This window comes from Lipophrys pholis (genome assembly GCF_963383615.2).
Source record: "Lipophrys pholis genome assembly, chromosome: 2".
In the NCBI taxonomy this organism is placed as follows: Eukaryota; Metazoa; Chordata; class Actinopteri; order Blenniiformes; family Blenniidae; genus Lipophrys; species Lipophrys pholis.
In genome coordinates, this window is record NC_137636.1 from 10484401 (window position 1) to 10506145 (window position 21745).

At 39.2% G+C, this 21745-nt stretch overlaps 1 protein-coding gene across 4 annotated transcripts in view; it reads right to left on the reverse strand.

Annotated features, from left to right (window-relative positions):
- Positions 1 to 312: 312 nt before the first annotated feature.
- gpc6a (glypican 6a) overlaps positions 313 to 21745 on the reverse strand; it is a 131579-nt gene continuing 110146 nt past the window's right edge. For 3 of the 4 annotated variants that reach the window (XM_080490176.1, XM_080490179.1, XM_080490177.1), the window contains 3 exons: positions 5877 to 6007; positions 4057 to 4232; positions 372 to 1551 (listed from right to left, as the gene is read on the reverse strand). In XM_080490176.1, coding sequence (XP_080346302.1) covers positions 1328 to 1551; positions 4057 to 4232; positions 5877 to 6007 — 531 coding nt within the window. In that variant the 3' untranslated portion in view covers positions 372 to 1327. Of the gene's footprint in view, positions 1552 to 4056; positions 4233 to 5876; positions 6008 to 21745 lie in introns of all 4 variants that reach the window. The other variant, XM_080490178.1, reaches the window with a different exon arrangement.

The window sequence follows — 21745 nt, forward strand, 5'->3', positions numbered from 1 at the left end:
CGTGGGGCTTAAAAAAAAAAAATTTATAAAAAAAAAAGCTTGTCATGGAGGGTTGCAACTTCTAACAACTCCCATATGTTAACAAATAACAAAAAAGCTTACAAAATAAATCCTAATTTTAAATGTTTAAAATTTGGGAATCAACAAAAAATTCATTTTAAATAAATTTTAAAATCAGTATAGAGCTGATATTCCTCAGCTTTTAACTCTGAGAATAAAGAAACCATGTAAGTGCATCATAGTTTCCAAACAGGAAGAGAGTAAATCAGGTAACTCAACATTGTTAGCAGGCATTTGTAGTATAATGGCTTTGTGTTGCAGTAAATGTCCTTATTTTATTTTACATATGGTCCAATTTTATTTTTTTTTTTAAACAAATGATGGTTATCTAAAAACAAATGTAGCTAATGACTGAACCACTAAACTTACATTACAGTACCCTCCAGTGAAATACATACCGTAACTGCTTAAAAGTACAATACAATCAGTTAAATGATCTGAAAAATATAGATCTTTCTTCTTTATGGGGATGCGTTTCCTGCTGCCTTATAAACTTATGAAGCCAACAAAAATAATCTGTGCAAAGAGGTTCTCTTAGAGCATTACATTAGCACTTTCTGAGAGATAATCAAATGTGCAACAATAAAGTGGCTGCAAGACCTGCTGCTTCCTGAAGCCACGCCCACATGACCGAACGGGAAACCAGGTGAACTGCTCGCACTGTACAATCCTTACCAGACAACCCCCAACTGTGTAGCCTGCGTTAGAAAAAAGAAGAAAAAAAAAGAAAAAGAAAAATGACAAAACCCTAAAACTGTTTTGTCAGTTAACATGATACCCATGCATGCACACAGTACATCTTTCTCCTTTTGTCTGATGGGGGGAAAAGACAAACATGATAAAATAGTTGCCGTCTTGTTTTCACTTCATCATACAAAGGAAAAGAAAAATAGATTCCCCTTCATCTGTAAAATCACTCACAGAACCGTCTTCTGGCGGTTTCATTTCTTAAAGGGGAAACATCTTTTTCCAAACTCACTTTTGAATAATGAGAAAACACCACATTTTCTTTTTTATTTTTTTTGTTGTTGTTTTGTTTTGTTTTTCAGAGATGTGAAGGCTGGTTCACTGATGGCACCGGGCTCTCTTTGGGGGACAAGCAGAATGCAGCACTGCACACTTCCAATCCTACCGTACCATACAGTAAGCCATTCTCGACAGGTTTCCAGGAGGTTCTACATGTCCAGTGAGGAAAACAGCAGTATAACTTGCTATTTCACATACTGCTGTGTTTATAGTATCAAGTCAGTGATCAGGCAACTCTGTATTATCTCCATTGAGTCTGCATTGCCCAAAGTGGGAGTGTAAGGGCACTGAACACCAACAGGGTGGAGGGTCCGCGAGAAAGTGACTTCCCCTCAGCGGCGGCTGCCGCGCGTTCGTCGCTTCTGTCGGCCCCGATCACCGGAGCCTCTGTTCCAACGTAAATAAACTCTGTCGTGCAGCCATCAGAGCAGCCGCTGCCACTGCCAGAGCTACTGCCCTCATCACCTGAAACAAACAAAAATCTAATTAGGTTAAAGCTTGCATGAAAAAAGGAATAAAAATATATATATATATACTGTCAGATTCAGCTAATAAATTCAGTTTAAGGAGTAAAGGAGATGTGAAAATCTCTAATCCAGCCTTGGACATACTGTCAAGAAGCACAGAAAAACTCATGTAAACATTGTGCCGATGCACGTCAATGGCAGCTGAATGTTTTACCTCAATTACGTGATTTTAATAGTTTTTAACAATTCAATGTTTAAATGGTGGTTCTTTGTTTTGATTGAGAGATTAGTGTACAACGTCATATTTCACACAGATACATACTGATAATTTTGATCTGTTAAATTATGTTTTAATGAATCCCAAGCACTCTTCATCTAATCTAAACATGTCTTATATCATGATCTGACAAAGCTTCTGTTGCTTTTGAGTCTATTATACTCCTTATACAGTGTTGTGTTCTCAGTTTTAATGAATTTTCATGTGAAAAATCTTTTGATGAATTTCACACTATTAATTGGGGACTTGTTTAAATTGAGTGTTCCGTTAATTCTAAAAAAATGAAATCAACCCAGTAGAGTTAGTTCGCTAAAGTACAGTCATATAAATACATTTCCTCAGTAATGAAGGCAGAGAACGTTACGTCAAAATCCTGTTTTTCCCTCCAAGGATAAATACAATCAGTCGAATTCGACGTGGAAAGCTTCACAACAGTAATTACAGAAGAAAAAGAAGGCTGAAGTTACAGGTCGGGTTAACCGAATTACTTTAGGTCACTGACCAAATTTCACCAGAGAACTTGAAAGAATGTTTGTCATTTTAAATTGCAGAGGGCAGATTGTTGTGGTGTTTTGTGGAAAAAGAAAAAAGCAACAATATTCAGTATATTTCTGCCACACAGGAAAACAAAACAGGCCAGTTTCACATCCTAACATGAATTGTTTGTAAGCACCACAAGTGTATCAGGTCATTTCTCCAGATGTGACGGTGCATTAGGAGAAGAACGGGGCACCGAAGATGAGAACTGAAGGCTGAGATCTGTTCCTGCATAGACTGAACACCTTCGGGTGACTATTTACATGGCATCTGCAGTCGGTGAACTACCGTAGCTGGAAAACTGACAAACTTGCTAGTAGTTCTGACAGCACGATATCTCCACAGTTTAATCCAGAGCCAGGTTTATACCACAGAAATCTGCCTCATAACAGTGTGCAGAAAAAAAAAACACCTAAAAAATTGAAAAGCAGTCTGACAGAAAAGATAAAAGTGGTCCAACAAAGCTAATGGGCCATTATACTGTCCTTTGTTTTGGACTCCGCTTCTCTTAAAACATGCAGTGAAGACAGTTTGCTGGTATTCAGAGGTGCAAATATAAATGTGAATGTTAACCACAAAGCTCAGCGTGAAAAAGGCTCACTGTGCCTTCATGACCAGATCTGCTCTTCAGTGTTGTTTATTTATTCAACCCGTCTCAAGTGCTAGGCTGTGTAGGCCTTTTAGTCTTTTAGTTATGACATACATATTTCATATTTTATGCATTTAACCAAAAAGACTTATGATTTCCTCATAGATTTCCAGTCCCTGGTTTAAATCCAGGCCATGGGATCTTTCTGCAGGTTTACATGCTTTCTTTGTGCGTGTTTTTCTTTTTTTTTTAACCCATAGGTCTGGTTTCTTCCCAAAGTACAGCCACATGCACTTGAGGCTAATGGGTGATTATGAATTGCCCCGAGGTGTGAATGTCTGTTTGCTCTGTGATAGACTCGGGACTTGTCCTGCAAGTATCCTGCCTTCGTCCTCAGTCATCTAGGATCTGCTGAAGTGACCCAGAATTGGGTAAAGCAGTATAATGGAACGATGGATAGGTGAATTATGATAAGGAAGGCTGACATTTCCCGAACAAAGCACAGCACTATTGTTTACTTGCTTCTTTTCTAGCATGCTGCCACCAGGTATTAACCTACGCGACAGCTTCGGCGGCTCTGCCAATGGCTCTCTGGTGTTGACGAAGACACCTCTCCGAGCAGAAAAACAAATGTGACAGCAGCAAGAATGAAGCTAAAGTAAAAGTTTTAGTGGCAGAAGTTGAGCAGGCACACATTTGGTTGGTGGCTTAAAGAATTTCTTCCGTCTTGTCAGCTCGTGCGCATCCATGAAATCAGAAGGAATGGTTTCTGTCATGGCATCGTTTGGACTGTATGTCTTCCTGAACATAGGCGCGACTGTCTATCATTGTCTGCGTCGGCACACCTCGAGCTATTTATTCACCTAATAATGTCAGTCTGCGCTCAGCGCAGCACTGAACATCCTGTGGAGTTGTGTGATGAGGTCCTACATGAATAACAACTTAATTTGGTAGCAACAGTTCTGTAAGTGTGGCTCGTAGTTTCATTTGGCTCAAATCAAAACAAACGTGCCATGAGATGAACTTTGCCTCCGGATTGCATTCATTGCTACACATCTTCTACCTGTATGTTCAAACACCTCAGAGATGGGAGAACTTACTGGAGTCCTGGAAATAGATATCATTTCCATTGTAGGCATTCTTGAGCTTGTTTGTCATGACACGCAACGCCATGATCTGTTGTCGAATCAGTGTGTCAGGTCTGGTGATGTCCACATCCACCTCGGGGTTGTTTACCTGGTTGGTTAGACCCTCCTTCACCACCTCAGGGAAATATCTAGACACAGTGAAACGCCAAAAGAAGTGTTATGAACCATTCCCATGGTGTAGTCCTGAAAAACTTCTAAAATGACAATATTCCTGCTAAACCAAATCCAGCAATGCAATGCAACACATATATAGAATCTGCATAGGAAGTTCAAAGTAAGAAATGAAATCATTATACCTGAATAACACATTCAAGAAAAGGTATTGTGTGTATTCATGGAAAATCTACTGTGGGTCACTTGCTACAACTCAACACACCACAACAGAAATTACACGCAAACACACGAATGAAGCAGCCCTCTCTATTTGGCATATGCTCATTAAAACCTCGACACATTGCTATATTAGTCAAATCCATTTGCTTTCAGTGTTGCCTTTGAATCTGGTATGGTTTGTAATGTGTTTATTTACAGCTGTGGCTCAAGTGGTAGAGCAGAGTGCTTTCTAATCCCACAGTTGGCAGTTCAATCCCGTCTCTGCCTGCACAGAACTGAAGTGTACTTGAGCAAGACACAGAAGCTCAAGTGGCTCCCAAAGGAGGGCAGGTCCCTTGCTATGGTGTGTAATGGTGTGTGTGTGTGAGTGTGTGTGTATGTGTGTGTGTGAAGTGCTTACAGACAGCGAAAGTGGTGAACATATAAAAAAGTTGAATCGAATACAATTTTTTAATGTCACTTTTCTTCATCATCTTTCTCCCAATGAAGCAGTTTCTTGAGATGACAATGTCCATCTATTATAGTCATTGTGGGTTTAAATATCAACCTTATGCGAATCCACTGAATCAATATCACCCACAGCTTTGTATTTGACTATGACCCTCTATTATTGTTCTCTGCAAACACTCAGAATGGTTTAACTCATGTTAGAATATAGGCTGATAATGTACAGTGTGGAGCAAAAGCCATTGTTGTTATTGAATTAGACAGTGCACATGTCAGGACTGGTCACCTTCTGCTCTTGCTTGGTTGTGTTTTAAAAAACACGAAACACAATTTTACTGCTTTGCAATGATGCAGTCATTTCCTACATGTGATAAACACCTTGTGCCACTGATGACGAAGTGCCACTTAACTGCCGCAGTCAGTGCAGTCTTGTTTACACTTTGTGTATGTGTAAAAATCAGTGCAATATGAAGTTGGCATAATGCGTGCTTAAGTGAGTGGAGGACAACGATTTTGGGAAAGACTTCTATCAGTGAGCCTGTTGGTGATGTTTTATTATCAATTTACCTACCGGATTTAGAGCGATGCTTAAAAATGGTATTGGCACAAACAAATGTCTTTTATTGGACCATCTGGTGATTTTGTTACTTGGAGAGTTCTAAAGTGATGGCCTGATATATTTTCTGTGCCAGCATCTCTTGTTCACTGTCAGAGAAAGCACCTCATTGACCAATCGACTGGGGAGCTCAGTGCTACTCTGGAAGCTGCACTGGCGACAAGAGGTGGTAGAAACTCCACAGTCTTCCCCCTGGGTATTAGAGCCTCGGAGCTCACACACTCTAAAAGTTCTTGATTTAAGTCCTAACCATTGTGCTCACAGAGAGAGAGTTAATCTGGGTACAGAGTGTGGTTATCTTAATCCCTGGCAGGCAAAATGTGATAACGGGAGAGTAGTGTGTCGCGTTATTGTGATGATGAAGAGTAGTCCTCACCTGCCCTTCGTGTGGCTGTTCCAGCACTGCTCCTCGTCAGACTCTGTGAGTTTGCCCTTGGCACAGATGTCATCTGGCAACTTGGACCAGAACCTCCTGGATTCCTTCAACTTCTCTTTGATGTCAATCACCTGCCAAAGGCCAAAACAGTGTGGGGGGGGGGATATTAGATCGTTAATTTTTTGGGGGGAAAATAGCTGAGAAGCGAGGGTGAGAAATGAATTGCCTCACAGGCTGTCGTGCTCACAATAAAGCAAGAGAAGATGAGTAGTTCCCCCGAATGGATACTAGGTTTCTTTCAGTACTTTGTTTCATACATCTTATTTAAAATGTACAGAAAAAAGAAAAAAGCAACCAGTGTGAAAACAGCATTTTTTTTTTAAGTCAACCCCCCCCGCCCCCCCCCCAAAAAAAAAGAAAAAAGAAAAAAAAGAAATATGTTTGTGTGTGTGGTCAAGAAACAAATAAATAATAAGACAAGCATGAACACAGACCTCAGTAGTTGCATCTCTGTGTAACTGTGTGGCACATTGTGATTTTAAACATTCATGTGGCAGCAAGTTTGTGTGGTTGCACAAGCCCCTTCTGTTCATCTATTCCGTCAGGAGAGTCGTACTGTTGGGCTGCCCAGTGTTCTTTGTCCTCCGATTTTGCCTCTTGTCCACTTCCATCCATACTGTGCTCATCTCTGATTCATACAAGACAGACTTGGGGTTTCAGACTTGATATCTGGCATGAGCGGTCACCCCCGACTGGTTCCATCTGGACTCCACTGAAGTTTAAGTGGTTGATCACCAAATTGGGGACGAAAAGCATGAGGACTCATCATGTACAAGCACTTTGTGTCACTTTATGTCATTTTGGCACAGATGGCAATAGTGATGATGTTTAAACAAGCTACATTGAACTGAATTTAAAATACATTTGTGGGATTATGTTTTTCTTATCATTTAAATGATTTTTATCATAACTATTGTTGTTAAAATACTAAAATTCTGGTCCATATGTTTTCTATCTAAGAAAAAAATCCTCTTTTATAAAGGAGCGTTTTGACAATAATATCAACAAATATATTGATAATATAATTTGGCTTGATATATTACGACTCACATATTTCAAAGATGGCAAGGAGCACAACCTGAGAGAGACAGCTAAAACTGAGGCAGAGTTGCAATATGTTCGGGGGAGGATGGTGGTATGATTCAGTGATACGTTTGCTTGCTAGATCCTGAAAACTAATAGACCCTGAGGGTTTGGGCTGCCACAAGGGCTAAAAGCTGCATTTCGACCACAGAAACTTTACCCAAGTTCTAGTAAACCATCCCAGAACTTTGGGCATTTCGACCACAGGACCCAGGGTCTATAAATAGTTTTGGAAGTTTCTAAATGTTGAAGATGGGCAGTGCTGTATGCATCTGAGTGAATGATTGCATTTCATATGATATATTGACAAAACTGTGCAGCTGAGTACTGCCTACTTTGCTTTATCTCCATTGTGCTGGAGTCAAGCATTTCTGAAATTTTGAATCCGCCTTACTCCTACAGCTCTTGTCCACTGTTGTGCCAAATAAACCATTTACAAAAAAAACGTTTGCAGCAAAGCACGAGTTGAACCTCCTTTCTGTTTTCAGTCTGTCAAGTGAACGTGCCGGCCTATCAGTCATAGGAGTGTAAGATGTTGGGCCGCCCATTATTAGCCCTCTTGAATTGGAGCTCAAGTCCATTTTCAGTCATTGCTTTGCCCTATGTCATCAGCCTCATCTACATTCTCCTGGGAGATCAAGCTGTGGTGGAAACACAGACAAAAATAGAGACGAAAAACATTTTAGTTCCTTGAAAAAAAAAAACCCAAAGGTCCCAGGTACATTTTGGTTGAAGAGCAGCTGCAGTTGAAGCAGCTCCAGAAACCGGACCCTGTGCGCTTGTCGACGAGGGGCTTAACAGATCAGAGAAGAAGGGTGAGCAAGATGAATTGCCACAGCACAATACCCCCTGCCCTCACCAGAACATTTAGCTGCTTCGGGGCTTGAATGGCACACAAACTCCTCAGTTCATCAAGGCATCTTTACAGGCTAATGTCACGACAGTGCTCTTCTAGTTGGAGCTGAGAAAAAAAAAAAATTGGATCAAGCAGGATCATAATTTAGCTCCCACATTAAAGTAAGAGAGTGACTTTCAAAAAGGAGAATCAAACTTTTGCAGTTGAGGTCTTCACTCAGTACAGATACGATCAGTGACCGCAGGAGAGCCGTTAAGTCCAGACATCTAAAATATATGGGTGAGCTGAGCTCTGTTAGGAAACGTGGTGTCAAACTCTGAATGTTGAGCATGTTTGATCTACATTTTAAACAAACTTCTCACTTCAGCACATTAACCTAATTTCATTCAGGTTATTAAAGAAAAGAACATATGTAACTGGCTGTGTGAATACAGTGTAAACATTTTATGTTTGTTTATAGTTAGGACTGATAGAAATATATAAATAACATTTCATAAGAAATTGTGCAGAAAACCAACTAATTTCAAAGAATCATTCTAAAGAAAATTGCCACCGTGTCTTGCTACAGTACATCGATTCCTTCACTTAACTCTTAATAGGTTATTCATCAGACCATAATAACACAATATGTGTTCTCGGGCTATTTCAATATCTAATAAGTTTACTGTAGGTAAACACCCCTTGGTGCCATTCAGATGTGATAAAATATCTTGAAAAGTTTATTTGTTGTATTTTCTATGTTAAATTCATCAAACAGGTGAATGGGAAACAGACATTATGTCCATGTTTAGCATAACAATTTATTAATGCGGAATGAAGAATTATTCGTTTGAAAAAAACAGGAAGAAAAGTATAAGCTACTGAATCTGGTCACTTACGCAATAAAGGGTTGAATGTACATAGATGTCTGTGTGTACGTGTTGTGTGTGTTAATATATGTTTTGGCAAGAAGGAGGAATGTTGATGCTTCAAAACCTTTTTTGAGTGTCTCCAATTTTTCAGAACATTGTGTTGGACTTCATGCGATTGGGGCAGCTGAAAGCAGTTTTGACAATCTCCGTAAAAACATAGGCGGCAATAGAATCTGTCCTGTACAATAAACAACCACATATCTCAAAAACATTTCACTGAATTCAAAGCCTCAATTATGAATAGTTCTTAGCCAGATGTCCCAGCATGTATAGCAAGACATTACATGGCATGCAGACATACATAAAAAGACAAGTGAGCCCTGTCATAATAAAAACCACTTGTCAGATGAGAGGCTGCCCATCCATGCTGAAGCCCTCCAATCAGGCAGCTGTGTGACTATAGACCCGAGGTCCAAACTGTGGTAGGAACCATGTTAACAAACGTGAAAAAATATTAACTTTGACAATATTTATTCACTAGACACGAGTGACCGAGATGTAGATTGTGTTGGCTGAAATGTTTCATAAAATGTTTCCTCACATAACATGAACCTGCTGATATATACTGTATGGTCAGTATACGACATGAACTGGAGAGCTTTCGAAAAGAAAATAGTTACTGGAGGTGGGTGGATGGAACTTATCACCCACTGATCTACTCTATACATTCATGACCCTGCTTGACCAGCGGCTTTGACCGGAGAGTTTCAGTATTTTCCCTTTTCATTGAGCAGGAACACTTGGCTAAAAGGAGAGAAGATGGAGAATGGCTTCATTACAGACAGGTCAGTTCACTCTCCTGCCCGCTGTTGTGTCACTGATTCAAATCCATATATTCCGTGCATATGAGGACACGCGGAATGGATGAGGCTCAGAGGACTCGCCATATTCTCAAATTAGGAAGTTGCTCTACTGAAGTTCATTGTACAATACTGCAAAAACAACCAAACAGGCCACACCTTCAGTAGCAGTGAGAAGCATTTGGGACATCTCAAAGCCGCCAGAGGATTTTTAAATCAACATGAAGGTCTTAAAGAATTTGCAGGATGTTGTACGCTACTAAGAATGCCACTGGATTGTTATACAATCGCTGGAAAATTCAAGTTCAAACTGAAGTTTGTCGTAAATGTACAGGAATTGTAGTAGGGTTGCCTTATTAAAACCCCACTGCTCACCCCCTACCCCAATACGCCCCCTTTTTTTGTTGTTGTTGCTGAATTTAAAACCATCTACACAGCTGCAATGAACAGCATAACTTCTAATTTGCTCACAAAACGCTCAGGTGCTGCTTTTCAGAGGAACTGAAGAAAATCACTTACCAAATGAAGTGTTGATTATTCTCGTTTGCTACACTGATTATGGAAGCGACATCATCTCAGGTATGTGAAATAACCTTATGAAAAGCCCATCTGAATTTGTGTCTTTAGTTATAGAGAGATAGTAATATGTCATATAACTGAACAAAATTAATATGAACAATGTAGAAGCTTGGTTCATGTTCATATAAAGAAGGGCTAAGAACATGTGTCATCTGTCAATAGCAGATCCACTATGCATGCTGCAGCAAGTTTTACAAAGTGCATCTGTGGTTGGCGGTTAGTTCAGGATGTGCGACTGACTGCTTTGCTCTCAGAGACCGGAGGAGACAGGAGCGAGAGAGAGAGAGAGAGAGAGAGAGAGAGAGAGAGAGAGAGAGAGAGAGAGAGAGAGAGAGAGAGAGAAAGAGAACAGAAGCTATCAGGTTATCGCAATCAAGCCTGAGGTAATAACCCAGTGTGCTACAACATTTGTTTACCGGGGCCACAGCAGCCTGTATTCATTCAGTAAAGCCATACATAAACTAAACACCTGCGATAGTGTAACTTTGATTTTACTGAAGGATCCTGGAATACTATAACTCATACGTTTTATAAAGGCAGGTATGAGTTATAGTATGAGCCATCCGGATGCGACTTGCTGAGAATAATAGATTTTAAAGAACGAAATAAAGTCATGAAACTTTTGCTTTTGTGGTAAAAAATATCTTCTGGAAACCCCTCTCCTAAATACCTGGCAATTAAGACATACTGACACACTGATTTTTAAATAGTCTCACTGGATTTGCATATTTTATTGGATTCATCACCCTGTACCCACAGGATTTTCTACATTAGTATTGGATCCGTTTTAATCCATTTGTGCAAATATAATCCCATTGCTGAATTTTCCATTTCTAGTAAGTGTTACAACTTTCCTCTCATGTCTAACAATTACCCTTTTCCCACCTACAGCACACACTGCACTACATTTCTCCTCCAGTGTTGTTTTTTTTTTCTTTGGTCCTCCGAAGGGTGGGGGTTTTTATTGCCCTGCGTTCATAAAAACTTTATGCTGGCTTAGCATCTGTTCGTGTTGTGTGCTTGGAAAGCTCTTGTGAAATCTGGCTAAACAAACACATTTGACTTGACAACAGATATGTCGAGCTCACCCTGACCTGCATACGATATATTGTTCCATAGGATACGTTGACTACATAATGCAAAGACATGGCAGGCTGCTGCTTTGCAAGATGCAGCAAATGCAACTCTAATTAACTTTTAACCTTCATGATTTTTTCATTTTGTGATTTCTATAAACAAAGCAGTCTGTAGTGACAGATGCCACTGTCTCACTAAAGCAATTTACTGTTTATGCTGGAGTCTCTGTTCAGCTTGCTAGAAACTACAGAGGTAGTCTGAACCAATTAATTTTTTGGGGGATGTGTCTCAAAAGAATAGATCTGCAATCTTAAATATGTCTAAAAAACACATTTCTTGGAAAATATCCGTACAGCAATGATGGGAGATAAATAGATAGATTGAATATGACCAAAGATCCCATGCTTATTTTCAAGGACCTTGAAAATAGGTATGCACACATTATACCAAATATTTACATTTCCCCCAAAAAGTTAACATGTAAAATATATATGCACCAAGATGCTAATGTCTCTTGTCACATGTCTCTTTAATTTTGTTTATTTCTCACATTGCATTCATTTATGGATATTTGAGTTTAACTTTATGATTCAATTCACAAACACCTTAGGAGTTAATCTGAAGTAATTTGCAACTGACCACGTGAGCGCAGATTTCATGTGACAAAGTGATCATGAAGTACTAAAACTGCTTTGTCCACATATGCTGCTGCATTTCCAAATGACCATAACTATGTATTTGTGCTACTATTATCAACTATTTTAGTGAAAATGAGCATTTCCATGTCAGTATATAACCAAGATGTTTTGTAATGCAAATCATTTTGTGTGCACTCTTTATTTTTAGACCTCCAAATTAACTAAACATAAATTTAAGTGGCCCGTCTTGGACCAAAAGACCAATGACCTCCTCCAAAATGTATCTTCCCCGTCACCGAGTGTCTGTTGAGACATTCTGTTACTCTAACCTGGAAACAGCCTGTTAAGGCTGAATCTACTTTGTTTATGTTATTCTTTTACTGTTTTTCAAGAACATCTTAAATCTCTCTTTACAAAAAAAAAAATCATACATTTCTCCAAAGACAATTGTTGTAACTGATGTATATCCTTTTAACTGCATGTGAACATTTATAACACTCGCTAAAAAAAAAAAGACAGAATTTAAAGACCCCCACACATGTAATTAAGTCCACACATTATACAGATTCAATCGCCATCATGTCCTGGTTACCGTGGGGACTTGGTTGAGTGCATCCAGTAAAGCCTCAGGTCTTAACAGGACATGAAAGGGTCTGAACCAACGGGATACCACTGCAGGAGACTGCCCTCACATTTGATGTGGTAATCCTGTCATAGAGACACCAAAGCTGGTTAGGTTGAACACATGCTGGTGCCGCTATGATTCAATCGCCCACAGCTAGCGGCCAGTGACAAGAAAATATGGATCAGATCAGTATGTGACCTGTTACTTGATGCCAAGTTTCACATTTAACTGCAGTAATGTGACTTTGATATGGTCCACATTGACAACCGAGAGGCTGGAGGACCGAACGCTTCAGGTAAACTGTAGGAAGCGAGGAAGGATAATTCATACAAATAAATAACTCCACTTAGGATTCATGTTGGAAGTGTTGCCTACGAAAGTATGAAGTCTGTATAAAATAATATATGTTCAAGATAAACAGTGTCAAGTGTTCAGTCACAGCACAGCAAGTTCTACTATAGCAGTAAAACACTTCATAAATAAATGTAAACATACACATAAAATCTGACATGGGCACACAAAATATGTTGAGAAGGAATTGTGAAGAATCTTAACCGTGTGTCTTCACATTAGTGCCCAGGGCAATGAGATTTCAGCTTGAATAGTTATTGCCTCCACCACATCGGTGCTGCTGCTGCTGGAGCAGCCGCAATAGTCGATGCCGCTGAACGGCGAGGGTTTGCTGGTAGCCCAGAGTTCACTCGCTCTGCTATTCTATAGAAATAAACTCTAAATAACTGATGAAGTCAACAACAACTTCAAGTTTTTCCCTCAGTCGGGTACAATATAACTTTTTTACGTTCCAAATATGAGACAATCAGTTTCTGGATTATTAGGCGCAGCTCTTTAAGACTGTTGTAGTATAATGCAATCAACATATCTGCAATACATCACAAACAATATAATTTACTTTGTTTTGATTAATTTTAGTAAAGTGTTGATTCAGCTGTATGGATGTTTCACTTTCTGTTGCAGGAAGGTGTATCTGTAGCTTGGCTCTACTGTTATAAGTGTGGTGGCTAAAGTAATAAAAACAACAGTTTGTCTAATACATTATTTATTGTATTGAACACAGGTAGTTTAGGTGTAACCATCCATCCATGTTTTATGCCTACTCAGGGGTTTGGGTCGATTCGAGCTGTGACCTGGTGAAGGCAGGGTGCATCCTGCACCACCAGTCCATCACAGGGCAAACACAGAAAGACTCTCAGTCACACACACACAATTACACCTACCTGTGATTTATTGCCACCAATTAACCGTATGTGAAAGTCTTTCTTGAAAATCAGAAAAAACACAAAAACTCCACATATGCAGACGCCTTCTGGAAAGATCCCCAGATTAAAACTGGTGATTTTTCTTTTTTTTAGTCTTCCTCCTGTAAAGCTAACCACTGCACTTTACTCTGGTCCTAAATATCACCAAATAATACATTCATGTGCATTCATTTGTTTTGAGACAATATTGTTGATTGCAATTTGTCATTGTTCCTATTGGCTGTAGCTGTTCTTATTTCAGAATGGGAACTCTGATCAGACTGACCCCCTTTTTTATGTAATACAATATATATTTAAAAAAAATAATAAAAGAATCTCAAATTCCCTTTGAACTTACATATTTGTTTGAATACTGAACTGTTTAATGTTTGAGGTACATCACTGAAGACAGGATAAAGGATATCTAACCCTCGCTATGCTACTTCTTGCATTTAAAATGAACTCGATTACTCATTTAGAATTGATAATGTGCAACCTATAGACACTCTGAACCAAAAGCAAATGCAAACCATGATCTTGAGAGAAAACAAAACCTGCAAAAAAAGAAAATGAATGCAGTTTCGCTATTCTAATATATTCCCTCCTTTCTTTTGTGTGCTGCCTAAATAAAAGAATTTATTCAAACAAAGCTCTGTTTCTTTCTCCTGGGTTTGCTGAGTCTTAAAATTGGAGTCAAGTGGTCATTGAGCATTCAGAGCATGTAGGAAGTAGGGCAGAGTCCAGCAATGCATGTTAATGTAAGTCCAGTGATTTTAATTAGGACTTTCACAGGTCAGATCCATCTAATTCAATCTGAAATCACAGCCGCACAGACAAACTGTGATAGCAGGAACCAGATGTTATGAACTGTGGAGGCAGTCTCTCCGCAGTCATTTGTTATTTCAAGCTTTTGTCTCAGCACATCACAGCCGTTTTATCCCTCTATTAACTCCAGTGCTGTAAGCAAGTGCATAAACTTTGAGTCGATCCGCACCTTGCCGTCACTGTGATGTGCGGTTTACAGCAGGGGAGCACCACTGCAGCTCACCGAAGCAAAGTTAAATATGATGATTGCTTATTTGTCCCTTTTATCAACTGTGATTCTCTGCCCACGCTCACACACAAATCATTGACAAAGTATATCTTCATCATGCTCAAAAAAAAATCTGAATCACCATGTGACTCACTGTGTTTGGGAATAAAAAGCAATAATATCAACCAAAGCACAGCCTACAAACTTGTAACTCTTGTCACCTGACTCATATGACAATTATGAGAAGAATTAGTAATAACAAAGGAGTACATGAAAGAAAGCACGTTTCAAAACAAACACTTAATGTTAGGTTACTAAAATAGAGGCAGTATAAATTACATTTATTTTTCATTAAAGGAGGATGCTGAGCTTCAACTCTGCCTTCACTCGAGTCAATATCCTCTAGACAGATAAATAAAGCCTCGTGTCCTCTCGATCTTAGGCGAGACAGTACATATGGCCACACTTAAAGAGTTGCAAGATGATCTCAAGGCCCGTGCAGGGTCATTCTGATTTAAAAGCCTGGTACGTGGTTTAAATACTATCAATAGAAATAAAATCAATACAGGTTTTCAGAAGGAGCATGTGTCAGGAGGCTAAAAAAAGAGATGATGTGTTTCTTCGCTCTCAATGCACTGACATGTCTGACAGCCGCTTTCTTAAATGTCGCTGTCACTTGAATGCAGTGGAAAGTGGCATTACATGGTTGTACAGGGAAAGTTGACTGTCTGCCAAAGCGAAGACAGTTATGTTTAATTTAAAGAGGTTATTCAAAGGTTTTCAAGCTTCAGCCAACTCCTGCTTTGAAAAAAAACAACAAAAAAACCCAGAAATGATTTATTTCTGTACATCAACAGTTTGAATAAAAATACAATAGTGGTGTGAAGAGCTGGGATACAGCTGTGACTCAGAGACCAAACATTATTCTTTGCTGTTGGAGCCCCTCTCTGCAGTCCCAAAGAAGACAAAGCAGATCAGGAGTGTGGCCAGGAGCATGCATGTCATTTTCTCTGACATTCACGAGGTGCTTCGCCTCGTATTCATCCTCCAGGGTCAGACTGTTAACAGAAAAGTCCTGAGGTGTCTGCGGGAGCAACTTTTCGAGCAAATGACCTGAGCTATGGTGCAATGACAACTTGGTGCTCCATAAGGACACTGTCCTTGCTCACTCTGCGTTGGAGGAGCATGCTTTCTTACTTACATTTTTTTTTGTTTGCACCAATGCGATTGCTTCTACCCAATGCCCCTTCCCGACCTGCAATATCTCCTTTCCCAAGATAAACCTTAGGCAGAGGCACTGCTGTTTTGACACACTGGAGAAGATCCTGTACGTGTCGCAGCAGGTGCTTGACATGCTTAAAGAGCAGGACTTTCAGGGAGCATTACAAGTATGGCAGGAGCGCTGGGAGCCACACTTCACTGCAGAAGCTGACTTTGAAGACGGCGGAGGCAAATCTTGAATCGGGCTGTTTTTGTTTTTTTTACAGCCGCAATATTATAAAGTTTGACTCTATCTCGTCTGCACGAGGCCTAAACATTCACAGTGAAGAGTCAAATTATTTTAACTAACTGGTTATTATTCCTCACTGTGAAATCACAGATAATCATAGCTGATGGTTTGAATGGGGGTGGGGGGGGGGGGGGGGGGGGGGGGGGGGTGTTAGGGTTTAGCCTTTCCCACAGCACCCAGAGACAGAATTTTCTAACTAGCTCATGACAGGCACACAGGGTAATGTAATAATTGCACATGGAGCAATGTAAGACCTCATGAGCCAAAAAGTCTCTTGCCAGTACATCAGGAATATTAAATATGTTTTTGAGTTGCCTTTCCAAGTAAAAGACGGCGCGAGGAGTCCAGCTTCGCTGCTGCAATGCTTTATACAGCCCCAGAGCTTAGAAACCTCTCGTTTCACATGGAAAAAGCAGTTGTCCTTGACATTTGTTTGTGGTGAAATGTACGGGGTAAAGAGGAGGACATAGGAAATGAAATCACTGCTCAGTGCTAGTCCCTTCAAAGAAACAGGGCTCTAGAGTTTATCAGAAACCAGGATTGCATGAGGTCTACAATTGTCATTTCTACTTGTAAGCAATGTAGAATTAGAGTTGTGCAAACATGTCATTATCTTACCAATGCCAACGCATCAATGTAGTTGTACTTGATGAAAATGTCAGATGTATGAGAGCGTGCACTGATTGTTTAGAAGGAGGTTTTGTGAATGTCTTTTGAAAAGCAAGGTCCCCTGCCTGCATTTCACCACAGGTGAACCAGTTAATGCAATATTTCAGTCCTTTTCCTGATCATGTCGACAGCTATAATTACATAATTAGTGGAGGTAGTGCGGCCATAATGAAATGTCCCACACATCTGTTAATCCAAGCAACAGGCTGCAGGTATCGTTTACATGCAATTCACAGCTTATTCCCATGACAACAGCTTTGCTCAATATCATTTACAAAACAAATTTTCACAACAGCGTGTGTGTGTGTGTGTGTGCGTGCGTGCGTGCGTGCGTGTGTGTGTCGGGTGCTTGGTTTATCTGGTCGCCACACAATCGTCATGGCCCACCAGAGCCGCCATCTTGGATGGGTATACCGACTCAACCATCACCCGGTAGACACTTTAACGGCATTGCAATACAGCCGCACATACACAAACACCACCCCACAATCTCCATTCACACACACATACACACACACACACACACACACACACACACACACACACACACACACACACACACACACACTGTTGTGAAAATTTGTTTTGTAAATGATATTGAGCAAAGCTGTTGTCATGGGAATAAGCTGTGAATTGCATGTAAACGATACCTGCAGCCTGTTGCTTGGATTAACAGATGTGTGGGACATTTCATTATGGCCGCACTACCTCCACTAATTATGTAATTATAGCTGTCGACATGATCAGGAAAAGGACTGAAATATTGCATTAACTGGTTCACCTGTGGTGAAATGCAGGCAGGGGACCTTGCTTTTCAAAAGACGTTCACAAAACCTCCTTCTAAACAATCAGTGCACGCTCTCATACATCTGACATTTTCATCAAGTACAACTACATTGATGCGTTGGCATTGGTAAGATAATGACATGTTTGCACAACTCTAATTCTACATTGCTTACAAGTAGGAATGACAGTTGTAGACCTCATGCAATCCTGGTTTCTGATAAACTCTAGAGCCCTGTTTCTTTAAAGGGACTAGCACCGAGCAATGATTTCATTTCCTATGTCCTCCTCTTTACCCCGTACATTTCACCACAAACAAATGTCAAGGACAACTGCTTTTTCCATGTGAAACGAGAGGTTTCTAAGCTCTGGGGCTGTATAAAGCATTGCAGCAGCGAAGCTGGACTCCTCGCTCCGTCTTTTACTTGGAAAGGCAACTCAAAAACATATTTAATATTCCTGATGTACTGGCAAGACACACACTCTTTGTATATAGCATTTGCTGTTTATTAGATTTAATCTCCATGTTAGATGACGTTTGCTACTTAGATGTGTTGCTTTATGAAATAATTTCTGAATTTTTTGTGAATTCATTAATTTTTGTGAATAAACGCCTGTTAGCTGAATTGAACGATTCCTGGTGATTATTTCATTTTTATTTTTGACATTGGCTGGTTTGTAACAGTCTGTGCTCAGATCTCACACCTTCCTTTTTATTTAAGTATTGTTGTATTTTGCACAGAAATTATAACTAACTTAAATGCATCCTTTTCAAACAAGACTGAAAGTTTGGCAATTAGCTATTTTCAGATTCTCTGGTGGTGCCCCTTTTATTACTAATGAATAAATAACGAAATTCAAATTAATAATAATAAAAAAAAAAAAAATACTCTTTTTTGTTTTTACAATTATTAAGTTTAAGTAATTAATCAATTACTTTAGGAGTTGTTAATGAGTAAATGGCAGTTTACTCCCATTAATAATTAAAATTTTTCATAAAATTACTTCCAGTGATTCATTACTTTCTGTAATCTTATTACTTACAGTAATTTAATACTAATGACCAAACATAAATCCCAACAGCAGCAACATCAAGGCTGCATGGTGGTTTTCTTCCTCATCAGACTTCGAAACAGGGAATATTTACAGTTACAGTTTCTAAAGAAAAACTTTGATTAGTTTAGTCAACAAATCAATACAGGCAGCTGAATATGGGTCCATGTGTGCATGTGCCAAAAGCCATCAACACATCAATCTGACCACTTGACCGAGTATGCATTTAAATCGGATTTCTCAATATAGAAAAGAAGTCAGTCAGATTGACACAAAGTGACCACACAACCAGAGCTGATGGGAATTTATCGTTGAGACACAGATCTTCAGGGACATTAACAAGAGACAATATACAAGAGATGGGATCTAATCTGATTCTTGTTGGTGGCAGTTTTAATACATACATATATACATACACCAAAAATAATATTTTAATAGCAGGAAAGTGTCAAAAACAGTTCTGCTGCATCTGAAGAAGCTGTTGTGAAATAGATATGGGAGTAAAAAGCAACCAAATATACTACACACAATAAATCTTGATTCCATACTGACACAGGCATTATTTTTCCAAGCATGGATCAGAAGATTTTACAAAAGATATTAGTAGTCATTTGAAAGATCCAAAGTTAATCAAACATGTGGTAGGCCTTCACATTCTGGTGAGGATTATTATTACCACAACCGTATAATTCTAAAAGGTAATGTGGAAAAGTGTGAAAGATCTTCTTTGAGATGCACTCCAGTATTAATGTGCTTCAACTGCACTCTGCACAACTGAGTACTTTTCTGATCTGAAGTGTTCTTATGTTTCATTTAAAAGGTCCTGTAAGTATGACACAAAACAAATTGAAAGACCTTGAAAGACTAAGCAGTTTCTGTGATATAACTGTAAAAAATGCAGCTTAAGATAATGGTGAATAACGTATTTACTTTTGAAACCAACGGAATTTAATCTTACCTTTGAAAAATTATTTAGTATCATAATGGAATGTGTGTTTTGAAATGAATAATTCAAATTATCTTCAAATCTTACAGTTTTTGCTGATTGTTTACATAGAAAATGCAAACAAATAATGCTTTGGCTTAGACCTGCAAATGCAATTTTATAGTGGATGGAGTTTAATTTGTGCCGTTATAAAATGAGAGAAAATGAACTTCAAGAAATACGGGTACAGGGGAATATTTGCACAACACATTCATGCTAAACAAACCATGACCTGACTAATGTAAGCACAGATGGAAGTGTCATACACAGCTGGTTTTGTGTCCCATCCCAAGGGTAAACATACCATTTGGGAAAAGAGACTTTTCTAAACAGATGCTCCTTTGTAAGGTAAAGTTATTCAAGCAACTTGATTTCATAAAGGATTTTAAATCCTTTACATATTGGCATTAATAATATTTATTGAAATTGTTCAGACAAGGAACTTTAACGAATACATTTGATGTGTTAAATTAACTAGTAAATTGGCCCCGTGAAGATGAGAGCCCAGTGCAATTAGTATCTATGGATTTCTTCCTCAAGCTCGTCTCAAATTTAAATTATCACATGCTTGACAAGAGAATCCAGATCGTAAGACGGCATCGACTCCCCAACACTGCTGCGGTCTTGCATTGAAGAATTCTCAAAACATTTTCGGCAAAGCAGTCACTGATCATCTTAATCGTATTTGAAAGGCAAAGCATAAAAGAAACGGAATAAATACTGCTGGACAGGATATTCATATGAATCCACTACGAACAAAACTATATAACAAATAAATATGCAAATTGCAGCATCCTCAATATTCTGCAGTTTTTAGGTCACATGGACACCATCAGGACCCCACTAATGGTGCTGCGGATTGAACCGGTCTCTTGACACTGGGAGGATTTAAATTATATAAAGCGCTGCTAAGACGGGCTTTAAAAAAGTAGGAGAATCTCCAAGGGAAAGCAACACGAATGGTCACTTCCTTGTTATGCTCAGAGCAGTTGGGTGAGCTTAGTTCAGACACAATGGTCCTGCATTTTGTGATTCAGTGCTTTGGATAATGCTCCAAATAGGATTTTCGTCGATGCACCGTGGTTTATTTGGGCTTGCCTGCCTACCGATGGAGATGAATTTAGCTCACATGGCTCCACAGTGTTCAATCCAGGTAAACACCTTCTATCTTTCAGCACATTTGATAACCACACACTGTCGGGGGAAACAGTGGTGGGCTAAACAGCTCAATGATGAGCTGGGCGGCTTGAGCTGAAGCAGATTCCAATGCATGCTGTGACTTCCTGGCAGCGGCTCCTGACAAGCTGCTCAGAGGGTATATCAGCCAGGTTTAGTGGACCAGTTTGGAACCAGTTTTAGATTGAGAAATAATTAGTATTTACACTGAAACTAAAGATAATGTGTGCTTGGAAAAAAATGGGCTGTGGCATTAGTTAAAAAGAGTTGAACAAAAAAAAAAAACCTATTGAGGGTCATTGATGGGCCATTTCCTTGTTTACAACATGAACATGCACTCATCCTAAAGGTACACACTGTGAATAATGGCAGCAGCAGAGTCTGGATTCAAGAAGATGATGACTTTTTGTTACAAACTAAAATCTGTGATGGGCTACTTCATGTAACAGAGTCCAGACATCCACATTAAAAGTGGTAACAATATAGTCTGCATCAAGTACAATAATGCACACTGGCCACTCTTCATTTAAAAAAAAAAAAAAAAAAAAGCTATTAATATTTCTCTGCATATAGTTCTTTTCAGATAGTATACAAGATGATTATGTTTGATCAAATATTTTAATGACAATAACATAACACTTCAATGTCCCTGAAGATATTCTGTGTCAGAGTGACATCGTTCCAGTGTTTCTCCCTTGCTAGTTTTTGGTTAACTGTTTATTGTAGAATCAACAATAAACTGAAAACAATGCTGCAGCATTACCACATGTGGTTT